A 27799-nucleotide genomic window follows, 5' to 3' on the forward strand; every position below is an offset into this window, starting at 1 on the left:
TAACCAATTGACTCTTGTAGATTGAGAAGGGCAGACTGGAATTGTGTCTCGGGATACATCTTCTGTTCCAAGGACTCCTTGTAACTAAGCATTTTTAGACCTCGTTTTCTCACGATGATGTGTGGAAAATTATAGTCAACGGTTTAAGGTAAGGATGATTAAACCTAAGTTAAAAACGTGTTGTTGTTTTTTCGATTATTGTGCATTTTGTCTTGTTCTGTTTTGTTTTCGTTTTTATGTTGTTGTTGTTGTTTGCTCGTTTGTTTTGTTAGTTTGGTGTTCCCTTTTCTTCCTTTCTGGAGGTTGGGTTTTTGGAGGGTGTTTGATCGTTTGTTTGTTTTTTTGTTTGTTTTTTGTTTGTTTGTTTGTTGTTGTTGTCTGTATTTTGAATGTTTGTTTGTTCGTTTTGTGAATGATTTTTTAGGGGGCGGGGTGGAGGAGGATGGGGGGTTTCATTTGGCACCAGTTTTAATACCATTATTTCGGAGATGTATTTCGTGGATAACTTTAATAATAGTTACAAATCTATTAATAAATCAAGTTCTCCTTGGGCTCAAATCAGCGTGACTCTTTGTTTGATGATTATTAACACGACTTGTTTGCGTGGTGTGATTATTCAAAACTAAATAAAAGTGCGAAAATCAATATCTAAATGTATGTAACCATATAATATTGGTATTGTCATTCAAAGATCTGTCATGGGATCAATATTGGAACTATAATTTGACGTGACATTTATCAAATTTTGTCCCACTAGATTGTGTACAAGATAACCATGAAGCTGTTTTATTTGATTAGTCTCAAGTTACGGTCACAAATGCTGGGCTTAATGGTGAGCTTAATATAATCAGCAATTGGCCTCTCAATCTGGCAGTTATTTCACGCAAAAATATGTTTATTTGATTTCAGATGTACGTGCGTTATTGCGTTCGAGGCCTGCCAGGGGATGTTTTCGTTCAACGACATGAGAGCCTTTAAGATAGGGGGTCTAGTTGTCACTCCTCCATTTCATTGCTCTTTGATCTCACTGATACCACATCCAAGTTCGGTTTACTCTGCTCTGCAAATATGAACTGAGTATACATCGGCAGGCACAATTTGGGGTGGTTATTTTTCAAAGTCAGCTTGAAACATTACAAGCATCATGCAAGTCAGTGTGTCATACTTCCTAGCGGAGATTGTCATCGCAATCACAGCAGTGGTTGGTAACAGTTTAGTCCTGGTGACCTACGCCCGGTCATCGCGTCTCCAGACGGTCACCAATTATTTCATCGTCTCGCTGGCGATCGCGGACTTTTTAGTTGGACTCGTGGGTGTGCCCTTTGCTCTCCTCACGGGGGAGGGGCAACCTCATAACTTCTACGGCTGTCTGATCATGCTGAATTTCTTATTGTGGCTGTGTGCCACCTCAACCTTCAGCCTGATAGGGGTCACGGTGGACCGGTACATCGCCGTGGCCTTCCCATTGAAGTACCCGGGAATCATGACGACACGACGGGCACTCGCGACCATCGTCGGGTCTTGGATCCTAGCCGGGATTGTTGGTTTTTTACCGGTAGTTGGATGGAACAGAGGAGAGCCGGAGGTCCCACGGTGTATCTTCATGGAGGTCATCGACATGAAGTACATGGCTTTTAACTGTCTAGTGGTAATTTTTGTTCCATTCACTGTGATGCTGGTGCTGTATGGATTTATTTACAGAGCTATACGAAAACAGGTAAGATTAAAATGCACGCTAAAAGATTATTTTTTAAATTTTAAAAGATTATTTTTTAATATTTTTTCAGTGTATTTTGAAAAGCTTTAAAGTACATCTGCGATTGCCTCCTGAGTATCAGCACATCACAAGGGCCCCCATGAGACGACAAAAGTTTCTTCGCTATTTCTATTAAAAAGGAAATTATCCAACAAAGCCCTCTGCTTTGTGCGTTCACTCATCAAAATTTCATGTTGATGTCCCACCTGTGAGTTTGGGTTCAAGATGGTTCAATGCACTTGTAAGCGTCCATTAGCAAGCCCTTTTAGCTTTAAGTGTTTCTCGTCACGGGATGATTTATTGTTGTTCATTTCAGCCAAGTTGGCTGAAAGAGCTGCAAACTCCTCAGGAGTGATGGTTTACTTCAGGGGATGAGTTTCACAAAGAGCCAGGATTGATCTTAACTGCAAATTCAATCGTAGCTGCTAAGTCAAGTGTGACGTCACAATACAAATGGTGATACTGACAATGTGTCTATATCATCTAGTCATTTATTTATATTATTCACTTATTTGTTCAAGCTCTAAAAATGTAAAGGCAAAACAAAATATTTCCAACCAAAAACAATCGAAAGCCTGGGAAAAACTAAAACGCAAACAAGATCACTATATCTAAAAGACAATTATTTTACAACAAAATACAATGCAAAACAAACAATAAACAATGAGTGACACAATACCAACAAAATAAAGAACTCACACCTCTGGGGGAGGCACGATAACCTATAAAAAAACGTACAAAAGAGTTCGAAGAAAATCTAACGTAATTTGTATGATAGATGATTGTGATGACGGATGATAAATTATTAATGATTGACTTTTCCCCCTTGTTTCTAAAGATTACGGCCAGCGCGCGTGCAGTCACTAGGTGAGAGTTCGTAACACATTCAGCCATACCAATGTTCCTAAGATTTCCCCGTTGTAATTTAGCAGCCGGAACAGCTAACATGAACGCAAACAAAATGTCATGGCGAAGCATGAGTTGTTCAGAAGACTAACTTAATGAACATTGCAACGGCCTGATATGTGTTCGTTGGAAGTGTACTTTTTCCACGAGGCAATTACTGGCGCTTATGTAAAACAAACTGCATTCTGTGCTTTTATGTGAATGCTTGTTCTTTTATGGTTAATATAATAAAATATTTATTGTATCTATATGAATGAAACTATATGACTATTTTTATTGAAGACTAAACCGCACGGGAATAGTATGGCAACATTTTATTGTCACCAAAGCAAGTAAATGGGTTAACTAGACAGACTGAATCTTTTATTGTATTCCTCTAACCAAGTTGACCCTGTTTTCGCGGCAGACAGTTTTGTAAATTAATTTCCTTTGTTTGTATTCTCTGTCGAACGCCTAGCGATAAAAAGGTTAAGTTTTGAACAATTTTTTTGTTCGAAATCATACACTATTTCCTTTGTAAATTTTAGGTAATAATTTATAAGGCAAACTGTTCGTAATGAATCAAATGTTGTATTCTACTACTTAATTCTTATGCATGGGATTGTCAACCAGTTATGAAGGGGAGGCTGTGGAGTAGACCATGGACATTCAAACTCTCCAGGTACACCATTTCCACAGTGGGTTGGTTGCAGCGCAGGCCAGATATTTCTTTCAGGCAACGAAGGCGATTGCCTCCGTGCCCGGTCATTGTGCCCTTGAAACGCTACAGTAGAAATTTACAATTTCATTTCCTAGGGTGCCCTTTACCAAGGAGAAAAAGCCTTGATGCCCTCGCCCTTTAAAGAACGAAGCATACGGGCATGAACACACAGACTGTAGGCCTTACCATCTGAAAACTGGTTTAAGTGATTCCAAAATGTTGACCAAGTGTCTTTGACTTTCTTATATTTATGCTTGCATTTTGTACAATTACATTGATTGGACAAATTACCAGGGCAAAAGTTGTCGTTGATTTGTTCTATTAAAATACGCTATTATAGAAACGAGTTATATGATTATCGAGTTTGTTGCTAGTAAGTTACTCCAAATCTCATCTGGAATACACATTTCCCAAATAATGACTCAATATAGGCCTAACGGCATATAAACGGGTACACAATTCTTTTTCAGTGTTCTCAGAACATTGAACATTAGCAATCTGTTTGCCGCCGGTTGTGCGGCATCTAATTGTAGCCCGAGCCATAAAATGTAGCCTAACCTATATGTAGCCCCAAACATGTATTGCACAGCCGGTTGAAATTTCGTGACGTCTTTCCGCCATCGGGCACACCAACTTCGGAACCCAATAAGTGCAACCTGTAACGATGTTACATTGTGCAGGGGGAAGCCTCTGGATCCCGGTAGTCCTCGTAGCCGACGGTGGATCAGACCAATATCGAGAGAAACTTATTGATCGGAAAAGTTATTTCAGGAGACCACGATCAATCTATGCTGCAGGACGTAACATCAAGAACAATCTTCACCACTAATGTATTTAGTTCTACTTCGTCCACTCCATTTACTCGGCAGTGTCCATACGTAAGAATATAAACGCCATAGGAGTAAGTATGGTTAAAGGAAAATTATGTATGCTTTGGCAAATGCTGTATGGTTATTCAGATAAGAATGTGTTCTAAAGACTGATTTTAACTTGTGCGTCCCTGACTACTGAACTTTAAGATACGGTGCTGATTTTTAAGCTGTCGGATTTACCTTGCTGTAATAAAACTCCACGTTCAAATGATGATAATCTGACACGATGACAAATCAATTGTTGTCTAGTTTGGGACTAAGTGTTTGTTTCAATCATGTTGTAGAAAATGATACCATGGAACTGTTCTGTGGAAGTTTCATTGAAAAGAATTGTAGGTTTTTAACACAATATTTCCGCGCAAGAAGACTATATCTGCAACTGGTATACACAATCTGAGAAACGTTACTACCAGTCACGCTTCTCGGATTTAAATTGCTGGGAATAATCGCAGTACTTTGATGTCACAGTTTTCGTTCTTAAAATGCAAGATATTAGTCTTATCTTGAATTAGGACGAGTTACTCGTCTGGACCTTCATAATGGTGTGGCCATCTTGGTTTCACTCCAATCCACGAACTCATTGTAGGCCTAACCAAACTGGACGAAGCAATAATCTGGTGCCATGGTTGCGCAATTAATGTTAGCATTCAATCTCTGGTGTTTCTGATCAGCAGAGTGTGGGTTCGAACCCCCAGCCGTGACACTTGTGTCCTTTAAGCAAGACACCTAATCGTTGCTTCGTCCTTCGGATGGGACGTAAAGCCGTTGGTCCCATGTGTTGTGTAACGCATGTAAAAGAACCCAGTGCACTTATCGAAAAGAGAAGGGGTTCGCCCCGGTGTTCCTGGATGTGGCTGCTTAATGCGCCGTAGCACCTTGTAAACCCTTATAAGGTGCTAACTCGGTGGGTCTCAGAATTCACCACTGCAATTACGTATCTTTCCGAGAGTTTGTATTTATACTCAGCGCCTTGGGTACCTTGTTTGGTAGATACGTGCGCTATATAAGACTTTGATATTATTATTATTGTTATTATTATTACTGTTATTGGAAACAGGAAACATGACCAATATGGTGACTAGTCTTACTTAAGTTTTATTTAAAAAACTCAGAGCCCTAGACTAGTCCTAGGTTAGGACTATCTTTGTGAAATCCCTTTAACTGGAACGGTACATGGCGAAACAATTGCACTGGATACAAATATATTCTGTACTAACGGTCAAGGATTTTCCAGTCTCACATATTTTCATGTGCAGAACTGATAACACCTCTTTTTAAGTGTCTTGCTCATCAAGGGCATGAGTGCTGAAACAGAGAGTCGAATCCACATTACAATGACACAGCCACAAGAAGTAATTTTCCACGAGTTTGATTTAGAGACCTCAAGTGAGGTCTCGAAATCAACCATCTAAACGCACACAACTTCGTGTGACAAGAGTGGTTTTTTTTTCATTATTATCTCGCAAGTTCGATGACCAATTGAGCTCAAATTTTAACAGGTTTGTTAATGTATGCATATGTTGAGATACTCCAACTGTGAAGGCTAGTCTTTGACAATAGCCAATAGTGTCCACTGCCTTTAAGTGTATGATAAATCTCACATATTAGTAATAATAAGGAATATCCATGTTTACATAACTAGCCAAAATGCACTTTGCCTTGTAGTGACCCTGAGCAAAGTGAAAATGTTCATCTTAGGAAGATGAGCTAAGAACATAAACACAGCAGCAGCTTGAAGGAAAAACATCCATATTGGCCAGAACTTTAAAAGTGTATCCATCTGACTAAATAACAGGCTGCAACCTGCCTTCATCAAGCCTACTGCAAACCTACACTGTTAAAAAAGTCTCCTTCCTCCCAAGATCCTTTGCAGAATGGAACAAACTACCACAGGATATTCACGACACACCAACTATTAGTATGTTTAAGAGTAAACTTCAAGCTATGGATATGGGTAACATCATCAGGGGGGCTCACTTCATGTAAATCATGGCTGCTCAGTCACCTGCACGTGTACATCCCGATATGTGGAGATTGTGCAGTAATTCACCAGAACCGGTACTAGCCAAATCATAGAGTGTGTCCTTTCTCTCTATAGACAAATAGGCTGTGGACGAAACAACACTTGTTTCAAAGGTTGTTCAAGGGGCCATTCATCATCTTGCTGATGGAGCGATTTTGTAATAACATTCTCTATAATTATAGGTGGAATTCATACAATGTATATTGAATGCGTGTAAGACTTGCTATACACAAAGGCACTGGATACCTTGGAACTGTCAAAGACCAGTGTTCTCACTTTGTGATCACAGCATGCATAAGATAACAATGTGAAAAATCTGACTCAGTTGGTCATCGAAGTTGCAAGAGAATAATGATGAAAGAAAAAAACACCCTTGTTTGTGCGTTTCAGATGTCTATAAAAAGGTCTTAAGTCTTGTTATTGGGTGGGAAATTACCTCTTTCTCAAAAATTTACTCAAAGGCAGCCGTTTCTCACAATGTTTTATATCAACAGCTCTCCGTTGCTCGCTCCCAAATAAGTGTTTTATGCTAACAATTGTTGTTTTGAATAATTACCAAAAGTGTCCAGTGCCTGTAATGTTTATGTTATAAATAAATGCAGGGTGGTTATTTTGCTTGCACAAAGTATCAACATAAACACGATCACTTAAAGTTGTTTACTGAAGAAACTGCTCAACGTAAAGTGTTATAGATTTTTCTAGGTTGTTAAGCGTGTGGAGGCTTATCTAAACTAACCCTAAAGATCAATCAAAATCCATCAAAAATGCAGTGCTGGTTTGACTTGAAGGCAGTGGACACTATTGGTAATTACTCAAAAAAATTATTAGCATAAAACCTTACTTGTTCTTTAATGGGGAGAGGTTGGTAGTATAAAACATTGTGAGAAACAGCTCCCTCTGAAGTGACGTAGTTTTCAAAAAAGAAGTAATTTTCCGCGAATTTTGATTTCGAGACCTCAAGTTTAGAATTTGAGGTCTCGAAATCAAGCGTCTGAAAGCACACAACTTTATGTGATAAGGGTGTTTTTTATTTCATTATTATCTCGTAACTTCAATCACCAATTAAGCTCAAAGTTTCAGAGGTTTGTTATTTTGTGCATAATCTTGAGACACACCAAGTGAAAATACTGGTTTTGACAATTACCAAAAGTGTTCATTGTCTTTAATGATGATAATAATATTACAGTCAATGAGGTATATTAAAACTTATAGTTAAAGTCTCTGAAGGTTCTGGTCGGAATGCATTTGAATATTTCCACCGAATGTGTGTTATGTTTTTTATGTCAATTTTTTTATTTTATTTTTTATTTTTTTTCTTGTAAATCGTTGTGCTCCAATGACAAATTGAAACATTTGCTTTGGTAATCTTGGTCAATAAAACAAAATAAATAATACAAATTGAAAGTGCAGTTCAACCCTGAAAAGGTCTAAACCAATACTTTCTTCCGACAAAGGTGACTCCTAACATGATGAATTCATCGCATTATTGGATTGTATTGTCCTCGAAAAGTTGGTGATGTTTCATGCATTCGGAAGCATTTGATGTATTTGTGTGGTATAACTGAATGTAGTGTATGCAGAAACAAATCATAAAGTGTCGGTAATATAAGAAAAAGTGGACAAACAGTCAATGGCGGCGTTTGTATTAAGTTCGTGAAAAAAATATTTACAGTTGTTATTTACTGGTGAAGTTGTTTAAAGGAACAAGAAACGAGACAGTGTGCTTTTCACGCGTCTTTTGTTTAAAAAAGCAACATCACAATTGAAACTAATGGGAGAAAAAAAGCAATAACTTGGACTTTAATCAATCATGCTCAGATGTAAACAGCGTACAAGCCCCTAGGCTTTTACGATTTCAGAATTGCAATTTGTTCCAACTATTTGATAAAGGTAGTCGTGATTTGACTTGAATTGGATTTTCGAACAACTGCCTTGCGGCAATTTGAAGCTGCCTATTACAGTCAAATTTCTACGTCTGCTCTTCAATATTGACTCAATTATACTGTGCAAAATTGGTAAAGCGCTATAGACATCACAAAATAAATAAAAACAAATATATGACAAGTTGTTGCTGTTTTATTATTATTGTTATTATTAGTATTATTTTTTGTTTTATATCAATTGGGATTTTATCAGGATTGTGTAGCAAGATTGATCCACATTTTCAATGTTCTTGTTTTAACTTGTCAGACGTTGTTTTCTCGAATATGAATCCATTTCAGAGGGAAGGGGTTACTTAGCATTACCTTCGTAAGTCAGTAAGCCTTCTTAAAGCACACACATTTGTGCATCAAGGGTGGATGTTCAAGTTTTCACAGATTTGTTGCTTTATGCATCACCAAGCATCACTTTACTTTTCACCAAGTGAGAAGACTGGTCTTTGACAATTGCCAAAGGTGTCCAGTGTCTTTATTAAGTCGTATGGACACAACATTTATCCACCCTGATATCTCCGAAAATAATGTCAAATCACACTAAGAATACACCAAGGTTCCATCGCTATGTAATGCAATACTTATAGGGGCTTACAGCGAAAAGAACTCGAAGGAATGCGACACCAAATACTAAATCTGTTTTTGTACACAAGATGAACTCCTCGATATAAAATAACCGCTCTCATTTTGTCGAAGGGATGAACAACACACTTTGTATTAGCCACTAGCGGAAGCTAGCCATCACCAAGCATTACAAAAAATCAGCCAAGCAAGGAGGCACTGTCAAGATCGTATTCCACTCCCAAGCCAATATCGCGATATTTATAAACTTGACAAAACACACCTCCGCGGTGTTGTTTGTCCGTGGGGACGACAGCAGAACACAGTGGTTGGGTACTAGTCCAAAACAGACTTCACAGAAAATTCAGTTAGTCCAACTAGTATGTCTAAGGCCTACCCAACAAATAATTAAAAAAAACTAGGTCTATTTGTTTTTGTTGCTAATGCAGATGCAAATTAACCGGTTGAGTGAGGAGATTTTCAAATAGGATTCAGTGACTGTGAAAAATCAATTATTTGAGTTATCAAGCGGGATTGATTGTGTGAAATCTCACTTAATAGGAGATTGCGTTTATTGAGTTCAGGGTAGACTCCATAAAGTCAATTAGTTTATGGTGACTTGACTTAAAGGGAATGTATATACGTTTGGTAATCACTTTTAAAACGTACGTCAATTTACCCGGATAAGTGAATCAGCTTTCGATAGTATTTTTAAATCATGTTAAAGGCAGTGGACACTATTGGTAATTACTCAAAATAATTATCAGCATAAAACCTCACTTGGTAAAGAGTAATGGGGAGAGGTTGGTAGTATAAAACATTGTGAGAAACGGCTCCCTCTGAAGTGGAGTAGTTTTCGAGAAAGAAGTAATTTTCCACAAATTTGATTTCGAGACCTCAAGTTTAGAATTTGAGGTCTCGAAATCAAGCATCTGAAAGCACACAACTTCGTGTGACAAGGGTGTTTTGTTCTTTCATTATTATCTCGCAACTTCGACGACCGATTGAACTCAAATTTTCACAGGTTTGTTATTTTATGCATATGTTGAGATACACCAACTGTGAAGACTGGTCTTTGACAATTACCAATAGTGTCCAGTGTCTTTAAATACCTTTTAACTTCGAAGTAATGTGGCTGGGGGAAATCAGAATCCCCCAATATTTGAATTTGAGAAGTATTCCAGTTTCTCAATTACTGATTAGTTTTCATGGGTGGACAATAACCGCTCCGGTTTTCCACAACATCTCAACATTGCTATCTTTTGAATGAAATGTTCATAAAATAGCAGGTTAGTTTTATTTATTTTATACCTTCTTCAAACAATAGAACCAATCCATAAACCAAACATATACTTTACCTTCAAACAGTAAGGGTCTCTGTTTATTGGTTCAAAAGCCAAGGCAAGCTAGCAGTTGATTGAAGGCAAATTTGGAAGGGATTCAGTAACTGTGAAACTCAAATCATTGACAACAATATGTAATTACAAATTGAAATTAGATTCCAGGCTCACGTGATGACCAACGGGATGTGTTGTTTTAATAGTTACACGCCATGTTACTTCCAGGTCGATTCATAGCTTCAGTGGGGTTGATTACTGTATCTGCTCGAATACAGAGTCTTTATTGTGGCAATATGGGTTGCAGATTACACTTTTGGGTGAAGTCTACTGCATACAATCCAACCAGATTGTTGCGTGGTTAAGCAATCTTGGTTCTTATTCTTATTCTTATTCTTTATTTGGCCATTAAACAATTACAAATACAAGCAGACAGTATGTCAAATAGATAATATAGGTACATTGTACAAAAGTAAATACAAAGCAAGAAAAACAGTAAGGGCACAGGAAATTATAAAACAACCCTAATGTGAACGTCAGGATCAACAAAAGTATAATTAAACACTGTAGCTCGAAAGCCTGTTAATCCAGTCACATAGGGAAGCAAACACACTACCTGATACTCTCTTTGCAAAATAATATCAATTTGAAATAAATATCAGTATAAATAATCTGTATACACAAAGCACAGTTTGAAAGAACAAAACCAAAACCAGAAATTAGACAAGCAAATATCAAATAAATAAATAAACAGATAAATAGTTAAGAAAATCGTGAAGAGAATGTGACGTAGATAGTGACTTAAGGAAGGGATACGTTTTTGGTAATTCCTCTTAAAATTAATAGCAATAACAGCTTCTCCGGATATTTGAATTATTTAAACAAAAAAATCCAAAATTAGGTGTTTCCGCTGTTGGTTTAGTGAAAACAACAACAAATGATTGCAATTACCACACTGTCAGTATGGCAACAACAAACAGTATAGTTGCGAACTTAGTATAATTATACCATGACGTAAATCCTATAAAAGGAAAAACACTTTTACAATTTGACGTATCTCATATCTCATGTCAACAGTAAGCCTTGTTGAGTATCACTGAATTGGACAGAGCCATCACTTTCCCATTAATTTTTTGTTTGACATTTCAGTGAAGGGTGTATACATGGGGCTTATTTTGACGGCAATCCAAGAAGAAAGCTGTGAGCTTGTTAGCTATGGTAGCCCAAGGGACGTCTCACACCCAATGTGAATACTTATATATGCAATGCAAGAATTTTCACATACGCATTATTTCAAACTTTGGCTACATAGACCTTTTCGCAAATACTAGGGCGCGCGCGTAAAGCTTGGAATTAGGTGCATTGTGGTCTAGCTGATTACAAATTTGATTCATATATATCCCACAATGCACCTCATTCAACAGTCTGCGCTTGCGCATTGGTATTTGCGATAAGGTCTATGTCTTTAAATCCCTTGCTCACCCGTCAACCTCATACACTGATCCTGACATTCTACATCCATATGTTCCACTGCGTTCCCTACGCTCTTCTTTAGGGAACCTCTTGGCCGAATATCGCACCGCCTCTGGAGACCACACGTGTATTTTTCTGCTGCTGCTCCAAATGTGTGGAACTCATTACAATAACATCTTCGCCATGCAACTACACTTGGGCACTTCTCGAAACTTATTAAGACTCATTTATATATAAATACTTGACTGTTTTATTTCATTTTACAACGAAACATCTTGAGTTTGGACTTTTTGTCGGATTTTTTGTGGCGCTTTGTAACGTTTCAGAAAAAATGCGCTCTATATAAATGTTTATGTATGTATACGCATTATATTGACGATGTCGTGAAATTTTGTCATGAAAATTAATGTACACATACTATTTGCGATATCCCTTCAGGGCCACCACACCTTATAGTCTTACAGAGATACCTGATGACGATGTTAACGATTGCACTTAAGGTCAAGATGGACTCGCAGAGTTGATCAGAGGAGAGGACCCGATCTCTTAAACTTCAGTTTGTCATGAGTGGCGAAAATGCAAATAATATACAAAGTCTATACCCTGTTTCCAATCAATCATTTTGATCATCATGCACGCACTGGGATATGAATAAAGAATTAAAGGAACACGTTGCCTTGAATCGGTCGAGTTGGTCTTTGAAAAGCGCTATGCAACCGTTTGTTATAAAGTCGGTTATGGTTAGAAAGATGATGTAAAAGTAGAATACAATGATCTACACAAATATGCCTCGAAATTGCGTGGTTTTCGTTTTACCCTGTCGACAAACACGGTCGGCCATTTATGGGGGTCAAAAACTTGACTCCCATAAATGGCCGGCCGTGTTAGTTCGCGACGTAAAATGAAAACCGTGCAATTTTGAGTGATACTTGTGTGGATCATTATATTCTACATTTAAAACACCTTTCTTTCCATATGCATTTCATAACAAACGGTTTCAAACGCTTTTCATAGACCAACTCGTCCGATCCAAGGCAACGTGTTCCTTTAATGGGTAAGTGCTCTCCAAAAAGCTGCTCTTGTCGAGTAGAGGGCTCCCATTAACTGTGTATAGCTTTATTGTAAACTGAATTGTATTCTATATACTTACATAGGGCACACACAATATACATTGATAACTTATAAACTTGTTTCTCAGTTCACTTTTGTCTGTTCAGCATGGAATAAAGGAGCCTCGGCAATCTCGACCCCAAAACACATGATGTCTGTCGATCCCGTAGATCGAGGACATCTTTTTGATTGTTTTTCCGAAAACGTTGAATATACAACTTTAAACTTATTTTTGTCCCTCTATGTTTATTTAATATACTGCCTTGTTCAACAAAATGCATTTATGGTTACTTCTTAAATTAGATTGTTGAGGTTATGTATTGTTTTGAAAATAATAAGGAAGCCTATAATTATGGCGTAAATGTATGTGGGGCTGAATTGAATAGCATTGAACTGAATCGAGTTGAATGGAATTGAAGCGATGACGTACTCGCTCTGTCAAAACATATGGATCCCTTGTCTGATACAAGCCCACCTTTTTCACTGAAATAGTCTGCGTGTTGTGTTCTCTCGTAAAGGCACTAGACACCTTAGGAAAATGTCAAAAAGACCAGTTTTCTCACTTGGTGTATCTCAACATTTATGCATAAAATAACAAACCTGTGAAATTTTGAACTCAATTGGTCGTGGAGGTTGCGAGAGAAAAATGGAAGCAAAAAACACCCTTGTCACAAACGTTTTGTGCTGTCAGCCTAGATGAGTCAAACTAATGGGTAGAATTAACCCCATTTCAAAAGGAAGATCATTTAGCAAAGAGCATCTACATTGTACATGGTTTGTACGAACACAAGTATTAGACACAGCTCTCTAGCTTAATGTTTGGAATGACGTGGATCAAACCAGAGCAGCTTGAAAAACAACCGTTTGTTTGTTTGTTTTTAATCAGTTCTGACTCAATCATACACAATCACCACCCGGACCACATGTAGGACAATATCAAAGCAATAATTTAATTTCCCGAATTCTGTCTTCAACGGTCCTTCCAAAAGGCCGAGTCATTTTCTTAATGTTAAACGAAGGTTTCACAACCCATTGTCAATAATGTTCCCAGCAAGGTCGAGTTATCTCGGTTAATTATTAATTTTGTAAAGCAAAAAATTTAATTGTGCCTAGTATAATCGATAATATTACTATGCGGTTGTTTCTCACATTGTCTTTGAAAAGGTTTGATACATTTTGTAGATAAAGTTTTTGGCCATACCTTCTGTAAATCATTTTACCTTCATTTCTAGGTCAATGTGACCCAAAATCTGTGTCAAAACTATCCGAAATTCTGTCTGACAGATCCGAGCCAAAGTAACTTCTAAAACTATCTTTCGGGTCAGCATGACCCAGCAATGAGACAAGATCCCTGGGGACGCGGAAACCGGGTCACTTCTGACCTCAGGGTTTTAGAGTGTAATTGAGGTATTATTAAACAAGATGACAGATATCTGCTGCTGGCAACAAGTATTCCTATAAGTACTTTGGGCAAGGATGAGTTTCAAAATCAGAAAATGTCATAGTGACATTCCCCTTGTCACCCTTTGTTTACAAGTATGACTATTATTATGTTTTATGCAAGTCGCCTGACACTCAAGGTCTGAAGGCCATTTCAAGATGCTACAATCAATCCTTTTCCCAGGGGCCATTGCCAACTACTCATCCAGCCCTTATACAGTCCGTGCGGATGTAGGCTTGGGTATCATCCATCAGAAGCCTGAGTGGCGGGTAGAGCATAAACTATACCTCCCCAACTTTACGAAGTATGGCTTGTGTATTGCAATACAAGACGTAAACACACGACAAGTGAGGACGCCCCCCCCCCCCCCAAACACAACCCGGACGAGTGAGGAATGGGGTACCCCCTCGAGTACACCCCCTTCCCCCACTTTACGTAGTTACTCCGGGATTCCTGCTGGATTGATGAGCATGGATGATTAAGGAACCACCGGATATGAATGATAGTTCCGGAGTTCCGGGGCCGTTTGTGAGTAATGTTCAGCCTAGAAGCCTAATGGATCCATTGCTGCCAATTTCCTGCTTGGTAACACCTTCCAGGTACTTGCTTAAGGTTCAGGGCCGAGGGCTCGGGCCGGTTTCTCGGCATGATGTACGTTCACGGGCTGGTGGCTGTGGTTGCACGTGTTTTATTCAGCAGTATTGCTGAGTCGTATAGGCAAGTCCTGGCAATGAAGTAGCTAATTCCCTTAGCTTTGGCTTAAGTCATCTATTTAAACACAGCTTATGGCAGATAAGCCTATATACCCCCTGCATTAGCCAACACCGTTGATGAAACCATAGAGCAATGACCGTTGCCCAATTTCATAAAGTTGTTGAACAGAAGAAAAAACACGCTTGCCATTTTTAAGCAAAAACCGAGCAGAGCACTAGAGTGGCAACTTTAATGTAATTTTGACAGGTAGCCTGTTTCAGTTAAGCATTAGGTTTCTGTGCTTAGCACGTTTTTGTGCTTACAGGCTTTAAAGAAATTGGGTCCAGATGAAACGTACACGCGTTAAAGGCTTACATTGGCAGAGATTCGTGGGCAGCGCGTACACTTTCCTATTGTTTGTCATCAAAAAATGGCAATCAATGACGTCATGTTCAAACCATCCTGGTTTAGTACTCTGTTTTTTCAACGCCAGTTGGGAGCAAAACACCATGTCTATTACAGAAGTTAGCACCAGAGTGCATTTCCTTTATATATCAGATTCATATATTGTCACTAATCTTCAGATACTGAATGTGGATCGAGTGAAACTGTGAGACGCTATTCGCGACCTTCATATAGTTCGCGTTGTTGACAGCTTCATAAAGCCATTGTCACTATAGGCAGTCGGAATCACCGACAGTGAAACCATTAACAACGGGTTATGTTACTGATTGGAATCTCCCCAAGGTTAGGCCGAATCAAGATGACTTAAAAGTTGAACTTGTTAGTGAGATGACAAATTCATTGGGGAGAGGGACATTTTCTTACCGGCTGTAGAACTTCATCACATGCTGTCGTCAGCTTTGTCAAATTTAAGCTACGAATTCAAAATGTCTCAAGTGTTAAAGTCTACTGTTAAACATGTGAAAGTGTACACGCCAACGGGAAAGACAAAACTACCCAGTGGGGAATCTTGTACAAAACCAAACAGATCTGTATAACTCAATAATTGTGTGTGCACCACCAGGGCCGGTTTCACAAAGCACTAAAGTTCATCTTATAAAGGCAGGAGACACACTATTGGTACTTACTCAAACTAACTATTAGCATAAAACCTTACTTGGTAACGATCATGGGTAGCTGTTGATAATATAAAACATTCTGAGAAACGGAGAAGTTTTTTTTACGAATTTGATTTCGAGACCTCCGAATTAGATTTTGAGGTCCCGAAATCAAGCATCTGAAAGCACACACCTTCGTGTGACAAGGGTGTCCTTCTTTCAATATTCGGGAGTTTTCGTTTTCGACGACGGGTGGTTCAGCGACGGTAATGGTGACATTTGGCGCCATCTGCGCATGCGTCGGATTTGAGGACGGTCGTCCCTTAATTTATACGACGGTACATGGGATGAATCTTCATTGTGCTGAAAACGATAACGTTTGGCTGAAAACCGTCGTAGAACCATCCGTCGTCGAAAACGAAATATCTCACAACTTCGACGACCAATTAATTGAGTTAACATTTTTACAGGTTTCTTTATGCATATGTTGAGATACACAAAGTGAGAAGACTGGTCTTTGACAATTACCAATAGTGTCCATGTCTTTAAGATAACTTGTCAGTATTACAATAGTGATTTGCATTGTGACATCACACTTTATTTAGCAACTATATACGATTGGTTTGCAGTTAAGATCAATTTCATCTCTTTGTGAAATTAGCCATGCTCTTGGAATCGGCATGTACACGCTGGACGTCTTGAAACGTTGCTGCAGAAGTAAATTGCAAAATCAGTCTCGTGAATTATTTTGGTTCTACAGTCGTTTCCAGAAAAACAATTTGTTTAAAAAAAGAAATTTAAACGAGTCATCCTCAAGTTGATGCTAATTTTAATTGCGGCATTGCGAAGAAAATGAGATTTCCTTAGGTGTATGCAAAATGAACTTCTGCTTAGGTCGCACAAATCATATAGAGTGTGTTAGAACACAAGCATTAAATGGGGTGACATCGGCGTCTGTTCGGTAATTGTTCTATTGATGAATTATGACATGTCATATGAAAGCAATAGATCTCACAATGAAAGATGTAGATTACAAATTGCAACCGACGGAGGAAAACATCCATAGTCACCTACATGTGTATCTATCTGTAAACAAATTAACCTGTCGAAATATATCTTGAAGAAGATAAATACTTCAAGGAACATTACAGAATTGGTAAGAACAAAAAACTCGCCTTAAAAAACTTACGGTCTAATGATTACGATGGTAGAAAACATAAAATATTTCTGTCTAAAATGTCACATTTGATGAGAAATATTAAAACTAATTTCCCGTTTGGAGCTCATCCGTCAGTGAGCATTTTATTAATTTAATTTTAATTTTTAAATCAATGTCATTCAAATGTGTAAAGTCACATTTGATGAGAAATAATAAAACTAATTTCCCGTTTGGAGCTCATCCGTCAGTGAGCGTTTTATTCATCTAATTTTAATGTTTAAATCAATGTCATTCAAATGTGTTATCGTTTTTTCACCATTTTCTTGTGACCCAGATAACCGATCGATCTCAAACTTCTATAGGTTTGTCAGTTTATGCATATGGTGGATTACACTGCCAGCAACTGTTTTGTTAGCAACAAAAGAAAATTAAAAATTGAATGTTTCTTTAAACAGTTCAGATAAATCGAAGAGACAATCGGCTTTTCTTGTTTGTTTTGAATTTTTTTTTAACTATTACTAACTTTCCTTGTCAAACGAAGTTACGACGAAGATCACATGATCATTATATTATCAACTTTCTAATAAAACTATTGTGTGTAATTTATGCTTGTTTGAAAACTATTAAAAGCACACACAACTCCTCTTGTGTTGTTGTTTTTGTGTTTTTGTTTTTTAAATTACCAACACTTTAGTTTCTTTTATTTGAGGTTAAAACGAAGCTCACGTAATCATAAAGTTATCAAATTACCTAATAAAAATATTTTATACAGTGGTTTTAAATAATTTATACCTGTATACTATCAAAAGGCAACACGAATTGTCCCTGTGTGTTAACGGGCCGTAACAAAGCTCCAACTATCCAGCTAAACAAAAATTATATCAAACTCACAAATGATTTTCCATAACTCATTAACGAAACCAGGATCCTAATTAAATTAAGCCCCAAAATAATATAATGAATGAACGTTTGCTGACTCCAATTATAATACATCCATTTTAATTAACCCAATTTAATTTTGAGGAGTGATTACAATGAAGACATAAATACTTGACGTGAAGCGAAGCCACCATTGGCAACCCCGTGGCGTCGGTTGCCTAGACTTGATTCAAGTCCCGATCTCGTGCGAGAGATTCCTTAGCGATGAGACTGAAAATAAAAGGACTATCATATGATTGGGACTCGAGTCAAGTCTATCGGTTGCCGGGTACACATGATATATTTAATTACTCTTACTTGGGGGACGATTGTCTCCCGTTTGAAAAATGTATGATGTCACTATACATGTATACGGCGACTACATGTCCCTATAACTGGAATATTGTTGTCGCATCTGTGCCCAATTTCATAGAGCTGCTAAGCACAAAACAGTGCTTAGCATGACATTTTTGCCCTGATAAAAACAGGATTACGAACCAAATGTCTACGTGATTTTCAAGATAAGCAAACAACAGTTGATTGGATATACAAGTAACAAGCAATATGCAACATATGAAAATTTGATTGGTAATCCTATTTTTTTCAAGAAGGAAGAAATGTCATGCCAAGCCAATTTTCGTGCTGAAATAGCTCTATGAAGTTGTGCCCTGGACCGGAGCTTCTGCCTGTCATTGTCTAGGTTGACTGCCATCTTTGATGACAAACAATGTCAACGGGTGTACGCGTTGCGCACAACTTTCAGCAAATTAGCCTTTCACTGGTGGTCAATGACGTCATGTGCAGTCCATCTATTGTTCACTAGGGGCAAATTTCATAAAGCCTGTAAGCATAACAAACTTGCTGAACAGACCCTCGTTACCAGCTGACACTCCATACAATTTACATTATCGCAACTGGTGCCCACTACTTTTTTTTTACTAAGCACAGAAACTGACTAAGCAGTATTTTCTGCTTAAACATTTTAAGACATTGGACCCAGGGGCCAATTTCATAGAGCTGCACAGAATTTGCTTAAGCAAGAAAAAAGCTTGCTTATTTCACACAATATACTGGCCAAAATTCCATGTCACGTACATACAATGCTTGTGACTGGTATTTAGCTGTTGTTTACTTAGCACAATAATTGAGTGGAGTCTTGGCCGTTAATCTAATTTTACGAAGCAAGAATTTGTTTAGCTTACACAAATTTTGTGCTTAAGCAACTCAATGATGGGATCAACAGTACAACCTCTATCTCACTGATAGCCATGTATACTCTGTCCTTTCCACATACATTTTCAGGATATAATGAGTGCAACCAGTGTGTCCGACCTTGTGCCTCCATGCAGGGTGTTTGAGTGTCAAACCAGGCTTTCTGCATATTCTCACCTGAAACTACGCACTTTGCTGCGGTGAAGAACACAGAGCCATTCCAACAGCCTTTTCGTGTGAGGGGGTACCAATAACTTGGTCTCCCTGGAACTCCTTTGCCTAGAGCATGTTTCCCTCCATCCTAGAATCAATACTGTTTCAAGAGGAATATCAATTCCTACCTTCAGCTCCCCTGAGTTATTTTCGTATTAAATGTCTTTTTCTTGTAGCTCAATGCCAACAGTGGCCTTAAGCCGTGTTTTGGGCGAATGTGTGTTCTTTATTGCTCCAAATAAAAGTGATACAACCCGTTAGCTGTAGCTGAGGATTTATCTGCAGCAATGTTCATAATTGATACTTTGTGAATGGAATTACACATAAGGAATCTTTAAAGTGAATCGCGTTTATTCAGGCCATGACAAATTTCATTTTCCAATGCTCCACTTCACAAACATTTCAAGATCTTGATCTTCAGTTCAATTCAATATTTAGTTGATAAGCAAAGTGTGATGTCACATTAGAAGTTACCATAACGCCGACAAGTGACAACCCATCTCACGACAAGTCTTCTGATAGTGATTTGTAAAATCGACCGCTGACCTAAAAATGGACATGTTGTATGTGTGTGGTGTCAACTCCTCTACACAATTCTAAATGATCAAGCCAACACTATTGGTAATTACTCAAAATAATTGTTAGCATAAAAACTTACTTGCTAACAATCAATAGAGAGCTGTTGATAGTATTAAACATTATGAGAAACGGCTCCCTCTGAAGTAACGTAGTTTTCGATAAAGAAGTAATTTTCCACTAAAATGTTTTTATTTGATTTCGAGACCTCAGAACTAAATGTTGAGGTCCCCAAATTAAGCACACAACTTCGTGTGACAAGGGTGTTTTTTCCCATTATTATGTTGCAACTTCGAAGACCAACTGAGTTCACATTTTTCAGATTTGTTATTTTGTGCATATGTTGAGATACACCAAGTTGACAAATTACCAAAGGTGTCCAGTGTCTTTAAACAAAGGAGGAATAATTTTCGTTAATAAAGACTGATTCTGATAACCCAAGCAGCAACAAGTACGAGCGCTCTAGTGTGTGTTTTGTAAAGAACCAAGCAATGTTTTGTTATGGATAGTCGTTGTTTCTTCTTGCGCCATTCGGAATGCGATGCTATTTTGCAGTGTATGCATTGCAGCAAAACGAACATTCCCCCGGTTAAAATTAAATGTTACCCAACAGCAAAGCAAGATTCAATCAATATGTTACAGGTGGGTTTTTTTCTGGTTGTTCTCCTTGTGTTTGTTTGTTCAGGGGTTTTTCTTTTTCTTAGGATGTCTCGCTTTCCTGGAATTTGTTTGAAATCGACGGTTGATAATTTAATGAACAATCCTGATAATGTGGGTTGGATAAACAAGTGATCGGGGTCGAGGTTGCACATCAACGCGTCAAATATCTTAGAATTTAAACCACAGTAAAAAGATGTTTGTATTAAACCTAAAAACGGAGAATAGATGGACATTTGCATCGGGGATAATATACAGAATATTAATTCCCCGCGACCCTTGCCGTTCAAGAGTGGTACCTAATTAAACTAGACCACCGAGATTGTCCGGTAGCTAAAGGCAGTTCGAATCATATATTTTTGGATTGGGTACGGCAACGATTTAGAATATGGAAATTTGCATCGGGGATAAAGAATGTTATTTTGGTTTTACCCATAAAAATACACAACAAAGATCTTACAGAGCACCTTATCACACCCGATGCATCGCGATGTTGTCCCAACGTGCTCATAATTGGAAAATGTCTTTCTTTTTGGCAGCACAAGCTGTCAAACCTCGTTCAGAGGGGAAAAACAAACATTCTAAAACGAATTTATTTCTGCGAATATGCAGCCCATGCAACTAGAAACCGTAAAGTAAGGAACTTTTTTTGTGAAGTTAATTAAATGTGAAAGCGAACAAAGGCTGAGATCCAGAAGAAGAAAAACAAACCTTTAAGAATCACCTTCCGAGATTTGTGTATACAGAAAGCAAACTCCGAATTCGTCCCTTGTATCAATATGAAACAACTTCACTGTATTTGAAGAGAAAATAATCTGCGAGAGCAAATCTTTCGGAGACATGTCACGTTTAATTCGATCAGAAATCAACCGCCATCGCAAGACTAGTGCCATGGTAGAGTCGTTTTCATCCGTTCTGAACTTGTTTGGGTGTTGTTTTTTTCGTTTCTTAAAAGGATTTCAGGCTGTGAATCCTCCAAAAATGTCAGAAAAACCCAAAAATTTAAATTAAAAAAAACATGGCAATTTCCCGCCCCCCCCCCCCCCACCAACATACACATTGAACATTAAGTATTGATATACGCCATATTTACTACGTCAAGCTCCTCGTACCAACCTGCCAGTTTCTTTTCTTGTTTAAGACGTTAGCATGGAAATGCATTTATACCAAAATTAAAATAAAAAAGTGTTAATTCGTATACGTATACGGCTTACAGGCGTACGTTTAAAGTACTAAAGATATAGCATTTTCGACGAAATTCCTGGTTCGTATTTTTTTTTTACGAACATGTAGTAGGCACTGACAAGGAGTTAATCTGTACTCCAGGAATCCGTATGTGCGTAGATGAACTAGTATTCTGTACGTACACACAAATAATACGATGTACAGGCGAGTAAGTCAACCGTACGCAAACGAAAAGCTTTTTCCGAAGTTGCGAATAATAGTATAGGTCCAAAATACAATGTTCTCATTCGTTCGTACGAAATGGTATTATGTTCCATCAAAGGTTTCCCGAAGAGCACCAGGACTAATTGAACGCGGCTTTCTGTTAAAAAAAACATACTTTAAAGGATATAACGTTCTTTGATGTACAGACCAAATAAATAATTTGAATCCGTCGGCATGGTGTGCTTACACATCGTGTCACATAACTTTTGAAAGCCGAGCAGTTTTTCACAGAACTCATGAAAGTACTGCGTATACAGTGCTAAAATACATCGATACATAAGTTAGACAGTGCCTATTGCTAGGTTGTTATTTTGATATCCACTTTCCACTACGTGGTATCCCCGGAGAAGCCACCTTTATACGTTAATGGGCAACGCGCATTGAAACCTCCCCCTTGCAGACGCCGTCGTCAATTTATTCAATCACCTACTATGTTTGTTCTTTCATTCAAAAGCTCGCTGGCGCCTAGCTCTGTGAAAATGTTTCCTTTTTATTCACTATGTTGTGTAGAAAGCAAAATGAGTCACATCATCGATAATAAATCGTTTAGTTTACATGGGCAATGTCTAAATTTTAATTTGATCGTGAAAGGTTGATGATGTGTTGATTATTCGTCTCTGGAGGGTTTAGATTGGTACGGGGACCGATGCCTTTGCACTCTGCATATATACAATGTCATAAGAGATGAGAACCGTATTTTGGGGCTGTTAATGTAATTGATATCAATTATAAACGATGTTGTCAAAACTTGCTCTTTCGTGTCCTTCATAAGTGTTTAAATTCACCACGGTCTTATAATTTTATCTGTCATCATAAAATAATTAGCAGCATACATGAACGTGTTGATAGAGACACAAAATCCGTCAATTCGTTTGCTGAAACTTCCTCTATTCCTTTGTCCAATTTTCACTTTGCAATAGTAAAACAAAACAAAACTAAAACTCGTCATACACATCTGGTAAATAGAATTCTCACTTGGTGTGTCCAAACGTGTCAGTTGGTCATTAATAAGTTAAAGAGAAAAATTAAAGAAAAACATTATTGTTGCATAAACTGTGTGCTTTCAAATGCCCAAAAGAAGTCTTTTTAACGAGTGAGAAATTACCTCTTTCTCACTCAAACAACAAAGTTTTTACGCTCAAAATTATTTTAAATACTTACCAATAGTGTCCAATGCCTTTAAATATCAAATTGCACTTTGTCAACAAATAAATCTAATTAAAAAAAAAACATTATAGTTTGTTCCATTTTATATTTCATTATCACCAGCAGTAACTGCAAAGTGCCTCCCCCGTCTAAATATAGACAATCGAAGGAAGACACGCGAGGTGAAATTAACAGCCTACTTGTACTACAAACTCTTGCCAACTTTTCAACACGGCATCAATTTTTGGGGTTGAGACGTCCCCAGGTCTGGACACGCACCAGACGCTTAAGACCCTACACTATCATCACCTGCTCGAACCCGTGTAGTTCAGATTGGACGTTTCCATTGATTAGTCCATCCATATTGACGCCATATCTCTTGATGTAAAAGATTGACAATGTATTATCTTGTTCGAGTGGTGTTAGTTTCGCTCTTTTGAGAGTAAAAGTCAATCTGTGTCACTCTTTTTAAGTGAAATTGGAACGAACTTCACTTTAAATCGAGTTGAAATTAGCCGTCTTTCACTCCAAAAGAAGTTGTCCGCCATAATGGCTCTTTGTAAAAAGTGGTTGGCGTACAAAACGAGTGTTTTGTTCACTCTTTTACATCTATTGTGGTTTCGTTTTAGCTACTAATGAAATCGTCTTCGTTTTCATGCACGCTTGATTTCGTTTGTCCCATTCATATTCAATTCAGTCATTCTATTCAATTTATAGGCAACCAAGACCATTCAATTGACCATTCTAAAGTTGAATTGTACTTCCTATTTACATTTAATGAAACTGGATGGTTGACAACACAGTTCTTGCTGCTGGCCTTAAACGAGTCTTGTGGTCCAATTATATTGTAATAATAATTTCTTAGCAATGAATCTAAACTGGCGATTTCGATTTACGTGCTTTGATCGTTGAATGTTGATTCAACGGAGCATTCCTTTTTAAACGAAAATGAATGGGCCATGAGTTAAATTTAATAGATTTGGTTTAAATTTGATGGGCACAACCTATTTCTATTTATTTTACCTTTGCTCTTCCCTGGACGGCCACTGCTCGGAATAATATATTTGAATAATAAATAGTAACTATTTCGAGTAAGTGGAGAGACAGACAGGAAAGTAATTAAATTATTCTTGGAATTAAACATTAATTTCTCAGATTACATCATACACCAAACATGTGATTCTTTGGTGATTTAAAGGCAGTGGACTGTATTGGATTACTCAAAATAATTATTAGCATAAAACCTTTCTTGGTGACGAGTAATCTCTTGGTGGAGAGGTTGATGGCATAAAACATTGGTAGAAACGGCTCCCTCTGAAGTGCCATAGTTTTCGAGAAAGAAGTAATTGTCCACGAATTTGATTTCGAGACCTCAGGTTTAGAACTTGAGGTCTCGAAATCAACCATCTAAACGCATACAACTTCGTGTGACAAGGGTGTTTTTTCTTTCATTCATATCTCGCAACTTCGATGACCGATTGAGCTCAAATTTTCACAGGTTTGTTATTTTATGCATATGTTGAGATACATAAACTGTGAAGGCTAGTCTTTGACAATTACCAATAGTGTCCACTGCCTTTAAATACTTAGACAATTTTATTTTATACTCGTGTTGATTTCTAACCAACAATGGCACTTAATAAGAAATAGTTTTGCAGGTTGCTTATTAATGCCTTCTAACACGTAGGATTAGAGATACAAACTATAGGGTTCCTTGCCAGAATTGTCCTTACGTTTAATTACCTAACACAATGTTGATAGCGCGTAAGTTACTGATACAGTATTAACGCCAATAAGATAATTCCGTGTTGAATTTTGATTCATTTTTTAATGGCAACCCTACTTGGTCCGATGAAAGTGAAATCGTTCGGGGCGATTTTAAAACCACTATTTACACATCAGCCTCTATGTATTTACATTGCAATGTTAATTTCATCTAATGGCAGATAGTCACCGCATCGCAAATACTGACAAATCCAACTGCACTCAAGAGGCGCCTGATGGATATCTTACCGACTGAGCTATCACCGTAACAGCCTTGTCCAAAGCCGAAGCCTGTTGCGGCTTCGTTTTTAGCTTAAATGTACGAGGTTGAAAAATCGAGCTTCGATCCCACGGTATAACGCATATCAAGTACTGCATGCGGTACCGTGCAGTTCCTCGTCCAACGCGTGATTCATGCTACGTGGTGAATTCAATGCGGAGTGCTTGAATGCGTAAAAAGTCTTGGGACAAGGCTACCACCATACACAGCTACTGTAGTGTGAACTTTGACCTCAGGGTGGCGTCATTTCCATAAGCCCCACGATTCGAGCTAGTAATTGCTTTAGTAACCAGATTCATCAAGCCAGTGTAAATATTGTGACAGCTACAGCTCACGCTCATTGCAAACACAACATCCACGCAAAAAGTAAGCAATTGAAAGTGATATCCGACCACAGCCACATTTTAGAACCTAAACCGCAGAGGGCAAGAAAGGGCAATGACAATCAGTTCAAAATACCCAGCATCTCATCTACCATCTACAAACAATCTGAAACTATGGAATAATCTTCCACAATCCCTCATAAATTCCAAACCCACCAAATCTTCAAAAGTGGTACTATGCACAATCTTGGCCTAAACGACAACAACATAAAACCGAATTAGACGACGCTCTCCTGACCTCCTTGTTAAGTTCCCCAGCGGAAGCATCAGGAGGAAAATCTACCAAGTACCCAAGTACCAAGTATTTAAAGGCAACGTAGAGTAAAAATCTAAGGTCTCGAAATCAAATTCGTGGAAAATTACTTCTTTCTCGAAAATTACGTCATTCAGAGGGAGCCGTTTCTCAACATGTTGTTAACTATCAACCTCTACCCATTACTCTTTACCAAGTACGGTTTTATGCCAATTATTATTTTGAGTAATTACCAATAGTGTCCACTGCTTTTAATTAACAAATACCATTCTTTGACAACATGTCTGCATCACACGCGCTTTTAATGAACGATGTGTTTATTGAAAAGGAAAGAATCATCATTTACTTTTCAGAAAACAAATAGTCCTACACCTGAATTATAAGTGGATGTACAGTTTTGAATTGGTTTTGGATGGTAAGTGATCGAAACTACCATAGTAAACAGTTAACACGACTTCTAGTGCCATTATGTTTGTTTAGCTTTTACAATTTATGTGAAGGTGTCGTTTAACCACTTTCAATTACCTATGGATATATCCGGTGAGTGTCAGTAAGATCAAGGCTTTTGAACCCAAACTGGTTATGATTGAAGGCTGCGAATGACCTTTGGCACGGGTCTTGGAATGCGGAAGCTGCACAATATAGGGCGCCACCAAGTGTTCCCTTGGGATGCTTTACGTCACAATTAACCATGGAAGTGATCAAATTCAACGCTTTCTACAAACTGTCGATTAAACAGAATACTTCATAAGATTGGTTGTTTTGCTTCAACATGTGTTCACGTCACGAGCAAACTTGAGCGACAGCCGTACGGTCATTAAAGGACACGGCTTTACATTGTTCGAAGAAGTTACTTTTGGAACGTTTAGTTTGTGTGGAGCTGAAGTTCATCTTTGCGAAAAAAAGGTTACTTTGATCGTGTTTTTCTCTGGGGTGTGTGTAAAACAATTACTTGCGAATAATTATACGAGCTGCTTATACACAGTACAAAACTCAATTGGGTTTGCATAATTTGAAAATAACACTTGAGAGTCTAACTCTATCAAAAGGCATACTGTTTTCGGCAAGCAGTCGACGTTATTGATTGATGAATAATTGTTGTTTTTCTTTTCCACCTTTTTTCAGCTACGCCGTGTTGGTATTTCGGGTGGTATGTTATCCAACCCACCAAGCACTATTAGTGGAGTCACGACAGTGGGTAACGCCAATGTGCGTCGGAAACGCCGCTTCTCGGCCTACAAACGTGACGTCAAAGCCGTAAAATCCGTAGGCGTCATCATACTGGTATTCGCGTTCTGTTGGTTACCACTCTCAATCATTAACACCAGGACTGCACTGTGTCCCGATTGTACTCCGCCCTCTGCGACTGTTTTTAATGTGATTATCGTATTGTCGCACGTGAATTCGGCTGTTAACCCATTCATTTATGCATATGGGAAGGACTTCAGGGTGGCGTATAAGAGGACAATATGTAAACTGTTCCCATGCTGCTCTTACTGCATGGATGGTGGGATGCTGGGTACCACTGTGGCTGCTATGGGAATGTCCATGCACTACGGCGACGGTGCGGTGGAGAGTGTTACTGAACAGAACGGGTCCAAGCCCTAAAACCCTAAGCCCTAAGGTTTCTATCACCAACATGTATTTATTGCTAATTCTACTATAGAATAAATAACTTATGATCACTAATTAGTTGTAATGAATATTACCACACACTCTATAATAACGTTGACCTATTGACCTCTCACACAGTGACCTTACCAGCCTTACCATCTGGGGGTCAAAATTAACACCTCGGGATACCAAAATGATCAAAAGTTCACCTTACGGTGTACTGTTAGAACAACAAACATTCTAAATTTATTTTATTTACCACCATGGTTAATTTTGGTATATCTATGTGAAAACACCTAGGATGTCAA

General features: G+C 38.1%; 1 protein-coding gene across 1 annotated transcript; it reads left to right on the forward strand.

Annotated features, from left to right (window-relative positions):
- Positions 1-13: 13 nt before the first annotated feature.
- Positions 14-27799, forward strand: LOC139938840 (adenosine receptor A2a-like). The gene is made up of 3 exons (XM_071934482.1): positions 14-148; positions 910-1717; positions 27003-27799. Exons 2-3 carry the CDS (start codon positions 1145-1147, stop codon positions 27483-27485), a joined length of 1056 nt encoding a protein of 351 aa, XP_071790583.1. The 5' UTR covers positions 14-148; positions 910-1144; the 3' UTR covers positions 27486-27799.

This window comes from Asterias amurensis, chromosome 6, assembly GCF_032118995.1.
Source record: "Asterias amurensis chromosome 6, ASM3211899v1".
NCBI lineage: Eukaryota > Metazoa > Echinodermata > Asteroidea > Forcipulatida > Asteriidae > Asterias > Asterias amurensis.

Bases quoted from the DNA above. Each gene is read 5' to 3' on its own strand.
- LOC139938840 (XM_071934482.1), top strand. From the start codon at position 1,145: ATGCAAGTCAGTGTGTCATACTTCCTAGCGGAGATTGTCATCGCAATC. The intron at 1,718-27,002 runs GTAAGATTAAAA...ACCTTTTTTCAG, and splicing joins ACAGAGCTATACGAAAACAG to CTACGCCGTGTTGGTATTTC.